At 35.4% G+C, this 16,262-nt stretch overlaps 1 protein-coding gene and 1 long non-coding RNA gene across 5 annotated transcripts; one reads left to right on the top strand and one right to left on the bottom strand.

The window, feature by feature from the left end:
* Positions 1-2,376: 2,376 nt before the first annotated feature.
* On the bottom strand, positions 2,377-4,368 carry LOC141378373 (uncharacterized). Its single transcript, XR_012392808.1, has 3 exons — positions 4,157-4,368; positions 3,669-3,756; positions 2,377-3,584 (listed from the first exon to the last, which is right to left on the bottom strand). It is a non-coding gene; the product is annotated as an uncharacterized lncRNA (long non-coding RNA).
* On the top strand, positions 4,348-15,002 carry LOC137487498 (uncharacterized). 4 transcript variants are annotated; one of them, XR_012392769.1, is made up of 13 exons: positions 4,348-4,635; positions 5,374-5,682; positions 6,246-6,554; positions 7,146-7,457; positions 7,819-8,094; positions 9,210-9,304; positions 9,420-9,467; positions 9,619-9,997; positions 10,149-10,319; positions 11,502-11,590; positions 12,727-13,256; positions 14,399-14,504; positions 14,599-15,002. XR_012392769.1 is itself a non-coding variant. In XM_073927340.1 (11 exons), exons 1-11 carry the CDS (start codon positions 4,518-4,520, stop codon positions 12,775-12,777), a joined length of 2,157 nt encoding a protein of 718 aa, XP_073783441.1. In that variant the 5' UTR covers positions 4,348-4,517; the 3' UTR covers positions 12,778-15,002. The 4 variants fall into 4 exon arrangements, 1 of the variants encoding a protein (XP_073783441.1); XR_012392768.1 differs by having other exon boundaries at positions 14,399-15,002; XM_073927340.1 differs by having other exon boundaries at positions 12,727-15,002.
* The last annotated feature ends 1,260 nt before the right edge of the window (positions 15,003-16,262 follow it).

Here is a 16,262-nt window from a genome sequence, read left to right on the forward strand (position 1 = left end):
TCCAAATATTTCCCAAATGATGTTTAACAGGGCAAAACATTTTTCACAGTATTTCAGTCAATTTCTATTTTTTTCTTCTATAATAAAAGAGTATTTTTTTGTTTAATTTCAACTAGAATAAAAGCAGTTTTTTATGCAACTTTGCAAGCACATGTCAACTTACACTAACCCTAACCCCAACCTAACAGTCTACTTATCATCTAATAAGAATTATTTGTAAATGCAATGTAACTTAAAATCAACAAACGTACCATCAAAATAAAGTGTGACCAACTATTATGTTAAGAAATGTTTCTTCTTTCCATTAAACAGAATTTGGGGAAAGTATAACGGGGGTAATAATTCTGACTCCAACTGTACACTACCTGACAAAACTCTTGTCGACTATCCAAGTATTAGGAACAACAAATAATTACTTGACTTCTAGTTGATCATTTGGAATCAAAAGTGGCTTATATGAAAGGCAAAGGCCTCTAGATTACGCTTATTTTACCAAAATAAAATATGATCATGCCTTGATTTTTAATTATTTAATTAGAACAGTAAGGTCTGACTTTGCTTAGACAAAAGTCTTGTCACTTAACAGAAATAATACAGTGCAGAATATAAAGTCATGGTGCAGTGGAAAAAGAACTAATGTCCATGTTTGGTGAGTGGGCTGGCCAATCCTGGAGCACCTTGACCTTCTTTGTTATCAAGAACTTGTGAAGGCTAAAGTATGAGAAGGAATGGTTTCCTGCTGAAGAATTTACCTATTCTGAGGTTTGTAATGTAATGGGAAGCACAAATGTCTTGATACCTCAGGCTATTGATGGTGCCATTTACTCCGCAGATCTCTCACATGCCCCCATACTGAACGTAACCCCAAACCATAATTTTTCCTTAACAAAACCTGACTGATATATAAATATAATTCCTAATTTATCATTATTACAGTCTGATTGGAACTCCAGAAATATCCAGGAATAGTCTGTTGTATTTGATGGTACATTGAGTCTTTAAAAAGATGTGTATTTACAGTGCATCTGGAAAGTATTCATAGCGCTTTTTCCCAAAAAATTTTATGCTACAGCCTTAGTCTAAAATGGATTAAATTAATTTATTTCCTCAAGATTCTACACAAAATACCCCATAATAACAGTGTGAAAAAATATTTTTTTAAATTTGTTGCAAATTTATTAAAAATAAAATAAACGAAAAAATTACATCAATGACGCGTTGCTTGCCATGTGTCGTTAATGTAAGATTGTATTCAGTTTGATCTGCATATTTATAATAATTATAATAAGAACACGTGATGGCTATGGCTCTACACACAGTGATCTAACAAAGCCTTCTCAGCAGCCGTGCTGCTCGAATTAATGAATATGTGTTATTTAACATATTTAGAAGTACATGGGGTGAAGCAGTGTAATGTTTAAAGCAGTTGTTAAATTTTTTTTTTTTACAATTTGTAAATTTATTTAATAACCTTTCAACTAATTTTTAACTTAATCGTTAACTTTAAACATAAACATCTACTTTGTTTGCATTACGTTTTATCTTGAAAAATACTCAGATCAATTCTAAATTAGGTGCTGAGAATTATTTTAAAGATAATGTGATGCAACAGTGCAGCACAGGAAAAAAATTATAAGGTGAATGCAGGTCCAGGCAGTTATCTGCAGGACCCCCAAAAACAGACAGGCCTATGTTTAAAAAAATACTAATAGATGAAAGCAAATAGAATTGTATCTACACAAAGAAGAAAAATGGATGCAAGTTCCTTTTAGGCGGAGACCTCATACGAGTGCCTGTTTCTCTGTGATGGAGGCGTTTTCTTTATGTTTTGTCCATTTGAGCAAGACTCAACATAATCAGTGATGTTCAACAAGATCACATTTGTGTTTGCTAACAGATTTTTCAGAAAAACTAGTTTCATTTTAGACAGCATTGCCATTTTTAATAATCTGTTGAATAATTTGTTAGGAATAGAAAATACAGATTAGGCTAAATTTTATTTATGCAAATGGGATTATTTTTATTGATAAATTTGAATGCCCTACTTCTGGCTGTTCTGTAAAAAAAATGTCCATGTTTAGCATTCGATCGAATTAAACACATATAAAAAGAAAAATGTTTATATTCTGTGTTAAATGAAATAGTCAACGCATGCTGTCAAAAGTTAAATCAGCTATTAATAACTGACATGTAATGATTTTTGTGGAAGCACAAGAGAATTTTGCGGTAATGCTGTCATAAAAATGTCAAACAACTAAGAATAGTATATTACTGTAACACATTTCATTTGAGAACATTTGACCTGATTTCAGTTCTTAGTTCTTTCATTCATTTTCTTTTTGGCTTAGTGTTTTTATTTTCATTTTCATTTTATTTAAAATATATTTATTTAGCTTCTTGCATGTTCATTTGCTATGCAGAGAAAATGAAATAATTTATTTTTTGGCATGCTGAATTATGTGAAATTGCGAAAACAGGTCTGTAATCGCCTTGTAATTTTGAAATTATTGCTATTTTTCTTTTGAGTAGAAAAAAGTTTTTTTTTTTTTTTTTTGAGTATTCTAAGATCAGTTCAAACTTTTATGAAGTTTTAAAAATAAAATCAGTTGTTCACTTTATGTGTTTGGCTTTTATTTTAGCAGTCATGCTGAAAACTTTAAAATAATTATATTTATTGGCTAGTCGGTTACCTGCCTCCAAATCTACAGTTATTGTATCAGCCAAAAATTCTATACCAGTGCATCCCTAACGTAAGATGAAAAATGTTTGCAAATTTGTTTTCATTGCAACAGTCGTTATCCAACAAACAAGCACAAGTTCAGTTTTCTTCTAAATAAATCTTAAAGATTTTTCTATAGCAAGTAAATAAATAACAAAAAATGCAGTAGCATATACTATACAATGTGCTATATGCACAGCTAGTGTTTTTCAGCCAATGATGAACTTCCGGTGAAAGATTAATGTGACTATTTTCAATTTAATAAGGTTACTTTCACAGCATTTATGTTATAATGTAATTGAAATATTTAAGCATCCATTTGGTTGTTAAAGCGTAAAAAGAGACAAAAGCGGTTTAAATACAGGTGCTGTCATTAGCGGCAGGCTAGCGCAGAAATTCTATTGAAAACACTAAAACTAATTTCCATATTTCAAAAACATGAAACAGAAAAACATAATTTATTGCAGTGCATCTTGTTTGGTCTGATTCCCACTTTATATAGAAATCAATTTTATATAAAGAAAATTTTATATAAGAAATTTCTTTTTTTTAAGAAATCAGATCCTAAATGTGGCAAATTTTGTATGGAATGAAAATTAACCGGAAGCCCTGGGGCTGGTGGACTGAATTTAAAAGTCTGTGTGCAGATCTCAGAACCAGGACTGAAAAACAGTGTCCTAAGGTAATCACTCAGCTATCAGTAATCAAATTTAGCTCTAGATTACCTGTCTCTTCTCCTCTCAGCTTTTGTTGTGTGGGTCAAAGGAAGGGCTGACCATATTCGATACTGCTCTACAAATCATTCAACAAAGACAAAGGAAGTACCAACATTTCTTCACATCCAGCACAACAGCGAGGCCTGAAACTGAAAAAAAAATTGGATTTTAAAAATATTTAAATACAGTTAACTTTGCCCAAGTTTCACTAAAATAATTTTTATTTCACTTGCCATGAAACACGCTCTTTGTGATGGTCAATCTCTTGATTCTGTATTCTTGCCACGCACTTGGAGATGGTTTGGATATATGTGGTTGTAACTAAAGAGTATTAAAAATGTTACATAAATACTGATAACAGTATTGTGTATAGCAATATTTGAGCTCTTAAGTTAGAAATGAGTACTCCAAACAAAAAAGTATGAGTGATTTCCTGAGTCAGACAATCTGGCTAAATGACACCAAATCACAAAAGAGAAAGTTAAAACTATTTGTTAATTTACAAATTGTCTCAACTAATTTTAAAGATTGTGATTTGTTAGTGAATGAAACCATGAAAGTGAAAACAGAAACGAGCTAATAATAACATTTAGACTTGCTTCAAGGAGTTTTGTGCATTTTAAACAGATCATTTATTTCTAAAATCACTTACCAAAATACACAACTCTTAAATAGTGAAACTTTAAAATGGCTATAATTGATAAATAAATGTCAACTTTACTTCTTCCTCCCTGTCTTCTTGCTGGAAGATTTGCGTATTTATTTATTTATTTATTGTTTTGTAGGTTTTATCCTCCATACACCCCCGTCCCCACACATACACCCGAAAAAACAACTAAAAATTATTGTCTATTACTTTGTTCAGTTTTTTTTAAATATGCTTTAAATGGGCCAATCACGTTTCAGCTTGGTGTTGCTGGAATTTAGAATGTCAATTGACGTTCCATCACGTTCTAAAGTTGACGTGTTGCTGAATTTGCGTCATTACTCAAGATCTGGTAGTCTGCAAATACACGAAGACTATCTCTTTGATAGATCGGTTTTTCAAAGTTCTCGTTTTTTAGACTATTTACTCTTTTAAAATGTTTACATTACTCGGAGTAATTGCTTTAGTCCTGCGAGAAAGGACCGTCAACAAAACCCACTCAGATGGGGAAGAACTCGTGGAGAAAAACACTCCATCCACGATGACCAGTGATGGTAAATCATATGTTAAGAACACCAGTCTGTATATAGGGCCCTACACTCGTTGTCGTTTAAGTGTTTTATTATTAATTTTAATATTATATTTAATTAGCCTAGTTTTATCAATCAGTTTTATAAAGTCTGTAACATACAGTCGATTGTGTATCTACAGTTGATTTAGTATATTTCTTCAGTTATTCTCCATATTTCCAAACCAGCACGTCTCTTGGATAAACTTATTTAAAGATCAAGTTTGCCTGTAGGCCTATACAATTTTTTTGTATCTCTGGGCAGTTTTCATCACAACCCGTGCAGGAGATTTTGGTTTTATTTGTCTCATAAACTAAACGAATGAGCAGTATCTAATTTAATCTGTAGCAATCTGTATAGAGGCAATACGGAACAAGCCACAATACCAAAGTGACTGAGAAAATCTGTAATGCATTACAGTATAATAGATATTGTGTTACAAAATTAAATTAAACAAATAAACTCATCATCATACAGTTTTTTACATAGCATAAACGCTCACATTGTCATGCAACTGCAATTCATTGCTTTAACTAAGATAGGAGGTAAGGTCAAAACACAAAAAGCATAACAAGCACATACATGCATGTTGAAACCACAAAACTAAACCCCACATAGTCACTTCATAATTTATATTATCCATTGATATGGCTAAATAATATTTCATTTATAAAATTTGAATAAAAAAATTCCTTAGTTATTGAATATTTTTTCTCTTTTTAGGTCGAGAAATTGATGTCAGGACCGAACACCTGTCATCAGAGGAACCAAAGACCAGTGGTTGTCCAGTCCATGTTGATGACCACAGTGAGGTCCTCCTTTCTCCCAGCACTGCACCGACCCTTCAAACTCCAGACCATGCTGCAGCTCAAAATATTGACGACGTCCCTACAGTCTGTGCCATGTCCGACTGTAGTGAGGATGATGTCCTTCAAGCTGCAGTACCTTTGCTAGCGGACTTGTGTGCACGTGTTCTTCAGGACACTGAGCCACAGTCATGCCAGCAGCAGGATATGGAGAAAACTATAACTGGTCAGTTTGTTAACTCACTCACCATTAAGCAATTCAATCATTAGACGACAGTTTAATAAATTTCAGTATGGTTTGTGAGAAAATTGGTAAAACTTAGAATGGCTTCCTTGTTTTGTCAGTTGTGAACATTAACAGTTTAAAGCATTTTAAATAAATGCCTGCCTGGTTAAAATAATAAGGGAAATGGCAACACTTTACAATAATGTTCCATTATTAATGATATTAATTTTTTTGCTAACTTGAATTAAGAATAAAAAAATATGTGTACTGCATTTGTTGTAAACAATAGAAAATTCTTACATTTCTTACCCCTTAATCAAAATAAGAGCAAGATAAACAATTAGAAAATACAGTTAGCTAAAAATGATTGAACAAAATTAAGGAACACTCTGAATATTTATTCATTTCATTCATTTACATAAATGTGTTTGTCAATGTTTCAGTATTCAGAACACTACTGAGCATTTACATCGAGCAGTGTCACTTTTTCAGTGTTAATATTTCATTTATCAAATACGAATAAAAGAATCCTTAGTTATTACATACTTTTTGCTCTTTTTTAGGTCGAGAACTTGATGGCAGGACCGAACACCTGTCATCGGAGGAACCAAACAACAGTGGCTGTCCAGTCCATGTTGATGGCCACAGTGAGGTCCTCCTTTCTCCCAGCACTGCACCGACCCTTCAAACTCCAGACCATGCTGCAGCTCAAAATATTGATGATGTCCCTACAGTCTGTGCCATGTCCGACTGTAGTGAGGATGATGTCCTTCAAGCTGCAGTGCCTTTGCTAGCTGACTTGTGTGCACGTGTTCTTCAGGACACAGAGCCACAGTCATGCCAGCAGCAGGATATGGAGAAAACTATAACTGGTCAGTTAGTTAACTTACCATTAAGTAATTCAATGAACATGCACAGACTAGATGACAGTTTAATAGAAGTGTAATAATAAGTGGTTCAGTTAAATTTCAGTATGGTTTGTGAGAAAAATGGCAACATTTAGAATGGCTTCTTTGTTTTGTCAGTTGTGAACATTAACAGTTTAAAACATTTTAAATAAATGCCTGCCTGGTTAAAACAATACAAGAATTAGTAACAGTTTACAATAATGTTTCATTGATTAATGATATTTATTTTTTTGCTAACATGAATTAAGAATAAAAAATGTGTACTGCATTTGTTGTGAACAATAGAAAATACTTACATTTCTCACCCATATTCTAAAAAAGAGCAAGGTAAACAATTAGAAAATACAATTAAGTAAAAAATGATTGTACAAAATGAAGAAACACTCTGAAAATGTATTAATTCTATTCATTCACATAAATGTTTGTCAATGTTTCAGTATTCAGAACACTACTGAGCATTTACATCGAGCAGTGTCACTTTTTCAATGTTAATATTTCATTTATCAAATGTGAATGAAACAATTTTTAGTTATTACATACTTTTTCTTTTTTCAGGTCGAGATATTGATGGCAGGACTGAAGGCCTGTCATTGGAGGAACCAAACACCAGTGGCTGTCCAGTCCATGTTGATGGCCACAGTGAGATCCTCCTTTCTCCCAGCACCGCACCGACCCTTCAAACTCCAGACCATGCTGCAGCTCAAAATATTGACGACGTCCCTACAGTCTGTGCCATGTCCGACTGTAGTGAGGATGATGTCCTTCCATCTGCAATCTCTTTGCTAGCTGACTTGTTTGCACGTGTTCTTCAGGTGAAGGATGATCCACAGTTATGCCAGCAGCAGGATATGGAGAAAACTGTGACTGGTCAGTTTGCTAACTTCACCCTGAACATGCAGAGATTAGAATCCAGCTTAATAGGACGATAAATAGTTTAAAACTGTTCCATCCGTTAATTTTAGTTATTGTATTTATGAAATAAGAATTAAAAATACTTGCACAGCATTAATCAAACTACAACATTTACTTGTGTATTATTAAAAACTCAAGGTTATGCATTTTAAAGAGATAGTCCACCAAACAAATAATATTCTGCCATCATTTATTCACCCTCGACTTGTTCCAAACCAGTACATGTTTTTTTTCTGTTGAACAGAAAAGAAGTTATATTAAAGAATGTTGAAAGCCTGTAACCATTGACATCCATTACATGTTTTTTCTTTTTTAGGTCGAGATATTAATGGCAGGACTGAACACCTGTCAGCGGAGGAACCAAACACTAGTGGCTGTCCAGTACATGTTGATGACCACAGTGAAGTCCTCCATTCTCCCAGCACTGCACCAACCCTTCAAATCTCAGACCATGCTGCAGCTCAAAGTATTGACAACGTCCCTACAGCCTGTGCTACGTCCAACTGTAGTGAGGATGATGTCCTTCAAGCTGCAGTGCCTTCGCTAGCTGACTTGTGTGAACGTGTTTTTGAGAAGAAGAAAAACTTTTTCGGTCAGTTTGCTACCTTGACACTCATTCCTTAATTCAATGAACATTCACAGTATATCTCAGTTTATAGGGTGTAACTATATATAGTTCTGTTCAATTCCATTACAGTGTGGAAGAAAAAATGGTAACACTTTACAATAAGGTTCATTAGTTAATGCATTTACTAACATAAACTAATCATTAACAACAGATGTACAGCATTTATTAATCATAATTGAACATTTACTAATGCATTATTAACATCCAAGTTCGTGCTTGTTAACATTGGTTAATGCACGATGAGTTAACATGAACTAACAATGAACTACTGTATTTTCAGTAACTAACATTAACTAGCATGAACAAATACAGTAGTAAATGTATTGTTCATTATTTATTAATGTTAGTAAATGCATTAATTAACATTAACTAATGAACCTTATTGTAAAGTGTGACTGAAAAAATTTCTTATTACTAATATCAGTTATAATATATATTATCATAAAAGTTAGAGCTCTAATAATCTAAAAATAATCAAGTAAATAAAAAGTGAGAAAAAGGGAATTCTACATTAATTATCATAAACATAAATTTTAACATATATATATATATATATGGATTTTTCAGTCATTAAAACAAATCAGACAACTACTATTATTAAAACCTTTGCTGCATGGAAAATTAAAAAATCTGCCAAATTTTATTTGACAGAAAAAACAACAGTTATATTTAAGTTTTAATAAAATACTTTTTTTCACCTGTATTCAGAAAACGCAAGAACCTAAAATTATTGTTTAAAATTCTGGGAACATTGAATATTTATTAAGGTGTTGTACTCACTCTTGTTCATTCATGCACAGAGATGTGTGGGAGCGCTGCTGAGAATTAACATCCAGCAGTGTCACTTTTTCCCTGATTTAATCTGTCTTTTTGTCCATATTTTGTACACATTGACTGAACTTAAAGTCCTGCACCAAAATGGTTAGGTGCGAATAGTTACACCCCTACAGTTTAGTAGTTTAAGCTTCAGACTAACTTAAATATACATATTGTTTAATCGTTTTTGATAACTAACATTCAGCTATAATAGTAAGTGTAGTCAATTTTTTTCCCAACAAATCTGATTTCTCTTTTAACAGTCATCAATTCACGCAAATATGAAATTGGTGAGGAGCTCGGTGAAGGTGGTTTTGGGACCGTCTATGCAGCGACTCGTTTGGATGATGGACTTCAGGTATGAATCTGAATTGCAATAATAATCTAGCCATTCATTTTGTCCTATTAGTCTTATTTCATCATTTCCTTTGTTCCTAATTTTAAAACATCCATTCTTTTGTTTTGTTGATCAGGTGGCAGTGAAACACTGTCCCATGTTCTGCACGAAGTTCATCAGCATTGTAAGAAGACTGTGCTTTTTGTTTCTTCTCAGTCTAACAATTTTACATTTCAAACACGTCATGCTAACATTAAAGGATTAGTTCACCCATAAATTAAATTATGTTATTAATTACTTACCCTCATGTCATTCCAAACTTTCGTTCTTTCTAGGATGGTTTTGCTCAACCACTTCCAATAGAAATTGCTCTTCAAATCCTTGTCAATCAAGGCCCAAGGGTTCCTGAAATTCTTGAGCTTCTGGACTGGCAGGTGGAACAGGGCTTCTACCTCATGGTTCTGGAAAGGCCCATACCCTGTCAGCCCCTGAGCGCTTTTATAAAAAGCTATGTTGGCCCCATTAAAGAAGACGCCATTCGGTTTATCATGAAACAGGCGGTATTCGCAGCTCAAACATGCTGCCAAAGAAAAGTGTTACACCGAGATATTAAGCTGGAGAACCTCCTGATCAACCCGGACACCCTTGAGGTCAAATTGATTGACTTCGGGTGCGGAGAAATCCTCCAAAATGAGGCTTACACAGCCTATTGTGGTATGTATGAAAGCTGTGGTGATGAGTTGAGGGCTTTTCATACTTGACTCTGAGTGGGCCAAGCTCTCAATCAAATGAATTCTTGCATAGTAATAATGGATATTCAATTAAAAAATGGCATGTTGATTTAAACAAAATCTCTTTCCTCCAGGCACCGAAGAGTTTTGCCCTCCTGAGTTTCAGATGACTGGCAAATACCACGGAGAACCAGCGACAGTGTGGTCTCTCGGGCTAGTCTTGTTTGTAATGCTTTTCTGGAAATTTCCAACATTACGTGAACTGAACAGGATCATGACAAAAGACATAGAAGGCCTGTCAGAAGGTGAGATCTTCATTTCAGCAAAGAACAGTTGTAATTTTTTAGTCTCAAGGCAGGTGCATGAAATATTGCTGTTGTACGAACTTGTATGCGATTTTCCCATCAGGAGAAGTGGAAATCATTGATGCTAGTATGGTCATTGCTGCATTGCATATTTTTAATAACTCATCTCTAACTGAAAAATACATCATTTATATAAAAAATAACTGATTTATTTTATCTTAGCCATGATGACAGTAAATAACATTTTACTAGATATTTTTGAGACACTTCTATACAGCTTAGAGTGACATTTAAAGGCTTAACTAGGTGAATTAGTGTAACTAGGCAGGTTAGGGTAATTAGACAAGTTATTGTATAATGATAGTTTGTTCTGTAGATTATTGAGAAAAAATATCTTTAAGGGGCTAATAATTTTTCCAATTTTCACTATACGAAAGTGTAGTGACAAATAAAGGCTTGATTGATTGATTGATTGATTGATTGATTGATTTTGTCCTTAAAATGGTGTTTAAAAATTTAAGACTGCTTTTATTCCAGCCGAAATAAAACAAATAAAACTTTCTCCAGAAGAAAAAATATTATCAGACATACTATGAAAATTTCCTTGCTCTGTTAAACATTATTTGGGAAATATAAAAAAAATAAATAAATTCAAAGGGGGCTAATAATTATGACTTTAACTGTATATTTCACTTTATAATTCACAAATCAGGTATACTGGTTTTCCGATTTTTATCAAAAGCTGATACATGAGAGAGAGGGAGAATGAGAGAGAGATTAACTCTGAAAGCAATGTCTACCTATGTCCATGTTTTTGACACTATATATAATCTTCTGACCTTCATAATCTACAATCTTCGCACCATGTATGTCTGCCTTTAGACAGAACAACAAATTAACTTGTGGCTTAAAAAGGATGATCGTCTTGATCAGGGAAGGGCAACTTTCATCCTGGATGGCCAGACTTTTGCTCCATTACTAATCAAACAAACCTGAATCATCAAATCAATGCTTTTAAGATCACTGGAAAGCTATAGAAACGTGTGTTCGATGAGTGTTGGAGCTAAACTCTGCAGGATAGCGGCCCTTCAAGAGCAAAGTTGCACATCCCAGATCTAGATCGTTTAAGTGTCAACAAATTTCAATGTAATAATCATATGTCTCTCTTTTCTTTCTGTACAGAATGCTGCGATTTTATGCGCTGCTGTCTCAAGACAGACCCCAGAGAGCGGATTGAACTGGAGCGCCTCAACCTCCATGCCTGGCTTAAGGTAAATACATGTTAATGACTTATTTTTGATTTGATTTGATTAGCTAGTAGGTAATAGGCATTAGATTTACAGGTTTATGGAAAGCTGTACAGTCAGTACTAATACACTGCACTGAGAATAAGTTGCTGTATGATAAAAGCTTCTGAAATGACATAGATATTTACATTAGATGTCGCCTATGCTATCGATGTCTATTGGAAGGAATGCATCAATAGAGCCGCTATTTTAGTACAGGGTAGCGCTCCTTTGAAATTAATATGGGACCAAGTTGCATTGGAGATATATAGACATATACACATATATCTATGATCGGGAGTTTTCCCAGTGGTTAGTAGGCCTTTGCAAATTTTTTCAAATTCCGGAAATTTTACATCACTTTTGTACATCAATGGGTAAGTGACCGCACGGACATTCCTGAAAAAGAACATGTTTGTGTGCATGAAAATGTATTATCCTCCCTCCCTGTTAAATTTGATCTAATCCGTGTCCTGAAACACACCCCCTCGCCTGCTTTCACTTCTTATTCTATTGGAGGGAGCTATTCTTTTGTGAATGAATCCCCCGTTATGAACGACTCGTTCACTTAGCCGACAATAATACAAGTTTTTAGCACTGCAGCGTCTTGTGGTCATATTTATTTTGCATTGTTTGCTTATTTTATTCAACAAAACTAGCATAAGCCTAGAATTTAGTGTGAGTTAGTGCTTCTTTGCGTTATGGTCAGTGCAGTAAGAGACTGTATTATCATCAATAACGTTACTGGTTTAGCACAAAAGTTCGTAAAATACAAAAACGTAAAAAATTTAATCTTACCTATGAATTGTTCTGCCTTTGTGCTTTGTTTTCCTTGTTTGCTCGTTACTACACCCGTACACAGCGCTAATGCCCAGCATCTTCAAATTGGCTTTAATCTTGACTAGTGCGGTTGACTTTTGTCCTTGAGAGCACTGTACAAATGTGGCGGCGGTATTGATGCACGCTCAGGGTCTGTATGCGATATCTAGTGTATATATCTTTGCTGAAATTATTTGACCTGTTCTTTAATGTCCAGTTTCTTTACTTTAGGCATGTTGCCTATATTTGTTTTTTATGCAGTTTGTGTGATGACAATAACACGATTTCTGTTTCTGTTTCAGACCAAAGAAGAGAAGATCAGCGAAACAAACTACTACATTTCATTTAAATAGTCCTGTTATGTGTGAATCAGACAATAGCCTTCGATTAAATAAACTCTCTACTGATTGACATTTTATATTAGCATCTTTGATTTATCCAGGAGGATCTCTCCTGGTCTAAAAACTCCACTGCACTAGCCAAAAAATCACAGCAGCGCCTCTACTTCCTCCCCATACTCAAAAGAGCAAGAGCACCAGCCCCAATCATGTACACCTTCTACAGAGGCACTATTGAGAGCATCCTGACCAGCTGCATCACTGTGTGGAACCTGCAATGCATCCTGCAGGAAAACACTTCAACACATAGTGAGAACAGCTGAGAAGATCATTGGTGTCTCTCTCCCCTCCCTTCAGGACATTTACAGCACACGTCTTACCTGTAAAGCCCTCTGCATAACAGCAGATGCCACCCACCCAATGCACAGCTTCTTCAGTCTGCTGCCATCAGGAAGGAGACTGCGCAGTCTCCAGGCCAGGACCAACAGACTGAGGCCCCGTTTACACTAGTGCGTTTTAGTTTTAAAACGGCGTTTTAGAATGAAAACGATCCGCGTCCACACTCGCGTTTTACCCAGCGTTTCTGAACTGCTCTCCGTCCACACCAAAACGCTGAAAACGCACATCACGTGACCACACACACTCTTTGGCAAGCGCTGCAGCCCATCTACCCAGATGAGAGCTCTACTAGTCAGACTTCTCATCAAGCATCTCCCGCTGGATCTAATCTCACTATATTTATTAAACGGGATATTTCATTCATCTTGTTGTCTTTATCTAACGACATGTTCCCTGACTTTGGGCATTGGAATATATTATTGTTCTCAGGTAACGTGTTTTGGCTGAGCGCAAAGATAAGTTAATGATTAATGTAAGCACGTACATTCTGTATATTGACTGATCGCTTGCCTTTATTTCCTATAATGTATAAACTTATTGTATGTTATACTGTTATAATGGCCATTATCGATTATTAAAACTGATATTCAGCAAAAGAGAGGGCGTGTATTTTCACTGAATTTGAAAGGAGGCAGTTCTTATCGGCTCCGTTTAGTTATAAATATCCACACAGTGAAGATGACGCTCATATATGCAGCACGACGCCTCAACATTTCTGCTGTCTGTTTAATTGTTAATATTAAAATGGAAATAGGCAGTTCCTTATATCATGTTTACATTTTATTGTTGAGAAAGTGAAACAACGTAGCCAGGGTGATGTGAATGAAGTTATAAAGTACACTGTTCCCTTTAAAGATTTACCCGTGTCCTCGGTATAGTCTCTTTTCCATATCAAACTGAAAAGAAGAGACTGCAGCCTTGATCAAACTTGCGAAGTCTGAACTTACAGATGCAAGATGCAGGACTGAACTGTGCGTGTTAGGCTACTCAATAATGAGGAAAAGCCCCAATCAGAGAGGCGAATGTCTGCAGCCCCGCCTCCGTTTTCAGATGTCTCCGTTTTCCATCATCCACACTGAGACGGAGCAGCAGCGTTTCAGAATGAAAACGGCTTCTCCAGCGTTTTCGAAACGCTCCGTTTTCGGCGCTCGAGAACTCCGGTGGACGGATGGCGTAACTGTAGCAAAACTTATGCGTTTTCAAACTAAAACGCATTAGTGTAAACGGGGCCTGAAAGACAGCTTCATACATCAGGCTGTCAGGAAGCTGAACTCTCTCCCAGCTCTGCTCCCCGCTCCCTTCCCACGCACCTCCTCCCCTCGCACCTCTGGACTCTGACACACATACACACACACTCACACACACAAACACACACACACACACACACACACACACACACACACACACACACACACACACACACACACACACACACACACACACACACACACACACACACATACTCATACTCATCTCACTTTTTGCAGACACAACATACTACCTCCCAATATGACACTGTCACTTTATCACAATTATCATGTTTACAAGTTCTTTTTGCACTATACTGTTCTTTATCTGCACAACTCTGGTTTACTTTGCACTCATTTGCAATATGCCCTTAATGTCACTGTATTGTTTACAATTTTATTACCTATGTATATTTTTTAGACCACATTTATGTGCAATGTATATACTGTAAATTTTCTTTTTCTTAAACTCTACTATTTTTATATATATTTTATATTAATGTTAAGCACCTTGGGTCTGAGAGTAACGCAATTTCGATTGTCTATATGTCTTGTACATGTGGCTGAATTGACAATAAAGCTGACTTTGACTTTGACTTATCTTTTGAAAGTCATCAATTCATCCACTTATGAACTTGGTGTTCTGCTGGGTAGAGGAGGCTTTGGGCTTGTTCAAGCAGCAAGCCGACTGGAAGATGGCCTTCAGGTATACATTTTCATGAAATAATATTTAGATTACTGCTTTAAATCAGAGTATCAGATAAAAATAATGAATATATATGTGATTATCATTTTTGTGCTTAATTAAACTGCTTCTTTGCATTTATATTCTTGGAGCTCGATATGTCTGTTCAGTGTTAACAACTGAAATATCAGCCTGGGGGCTGTTCCAGAAAGCCGGTTATGTGACATACCCGGGTAAGTTTGAGAGTAAGTAGGTGGATAACCTCAACTTTGGTTCCAAAATCGGAGGTAACTTCTGGGTATGTTAAGTAGCCATAGCAACTTACTCTCTGAAGATAACCTGCTCCGGAGCAGGTTATGTTCAGAGAGTAAGTTGCTATGTTTCAGAGTTTGTCGGTTTCAGAGAGTTTACTGAGCATTGCGTGCTCTTTTGATGAGAATATTTATGGATGTGGACACACAGATACAAGTTTTTTCGTTGTGAGAGGGTTATAAGTGCATAGTTTTTTTCATAACCAAATTCATAATGTTAATGTATTTAACAAACCTTTTTGAAATCAAATGTGACAAGCCGCGGGTCTGCGCTTACCATAAAAAACATTCAGTGCAGCTCTTTGTATTCGCGTCAGGGCATTTTAGGCAACTGTACAATGTGGCAGTAGGACCACCTGTACAGTATGCCTGGCACTGAACTGTTTTTTACACTTTTGTACAGTTCCTTGGTCATACATTACTGCGTATCATTACACAGATGATTCAGAGCACGGGAATAGCGTAGTGGACAGTGCGTCGATAAAGAACAACGGAGCGCACAACGGAGCGAGTTCGAATCTCACTTACAGATCTTGTGTTTTTTCTCTCCTTCTGCACCCTCACATTTTTCTGTATAATATTATAAGTGGCAGCTTTGTCTTTTGTAGGAAAATATATATTTAATTTAAGATGCAGGACGTCGTTCTTATATATACATTCACGCACACAAACCTACATTTTTTAATATAATATTTTTTTCAGGGTTTCTAAATGCTATTGTGTGCATTAATTGCAGCTGATTTTAAAGCTCCATCAGTCACTAAAGGACACTGATAATATAAAATTTGTCCAAAGTATAAGTGTGCAGGTACAACTTAATTTTCTATCCTTAATCTTTTGGTGTTTCAACTATTAAAC

The sequence above is a fragment of the Danio rerio genome, chromosome 2 (genome assembly GCF_049306965.1).
Source record: "Danio rerio strain Tuebingen ecotype United States chromosome 2, GRCz12tu, whole genome shotgun sequence".
Classification (NCBI taxonomy): Eukaryota; Metazoa; Chordata; class Actinopteri; order Cypriniformes; family Danionidae; genus Danio; species Danio rerio.

Coding starts and splice junctions, on each gene's coding strand:
- LOC137487498 (XM_073927340.1), top strand. CDS start 4,518: ATGTTTACATTACTCGGAGTAATTGCTTTAGTCCTGCGAGAAAGGACC. Junction 6,555..7,145: donor TATGGAGAAAACTATAACTG/GTCAGTTAGTTA, acceptor TTCTTTTTTCAG/GTCGAGATATTGATGGCAGG. Junction 7,458..7,818: donor TATGGAGAAAACTGTGACTG/GTCAGTTTGCTA, acceptor TTTCTTTTTTAG/GTCGAGATATTAATGGCAGG.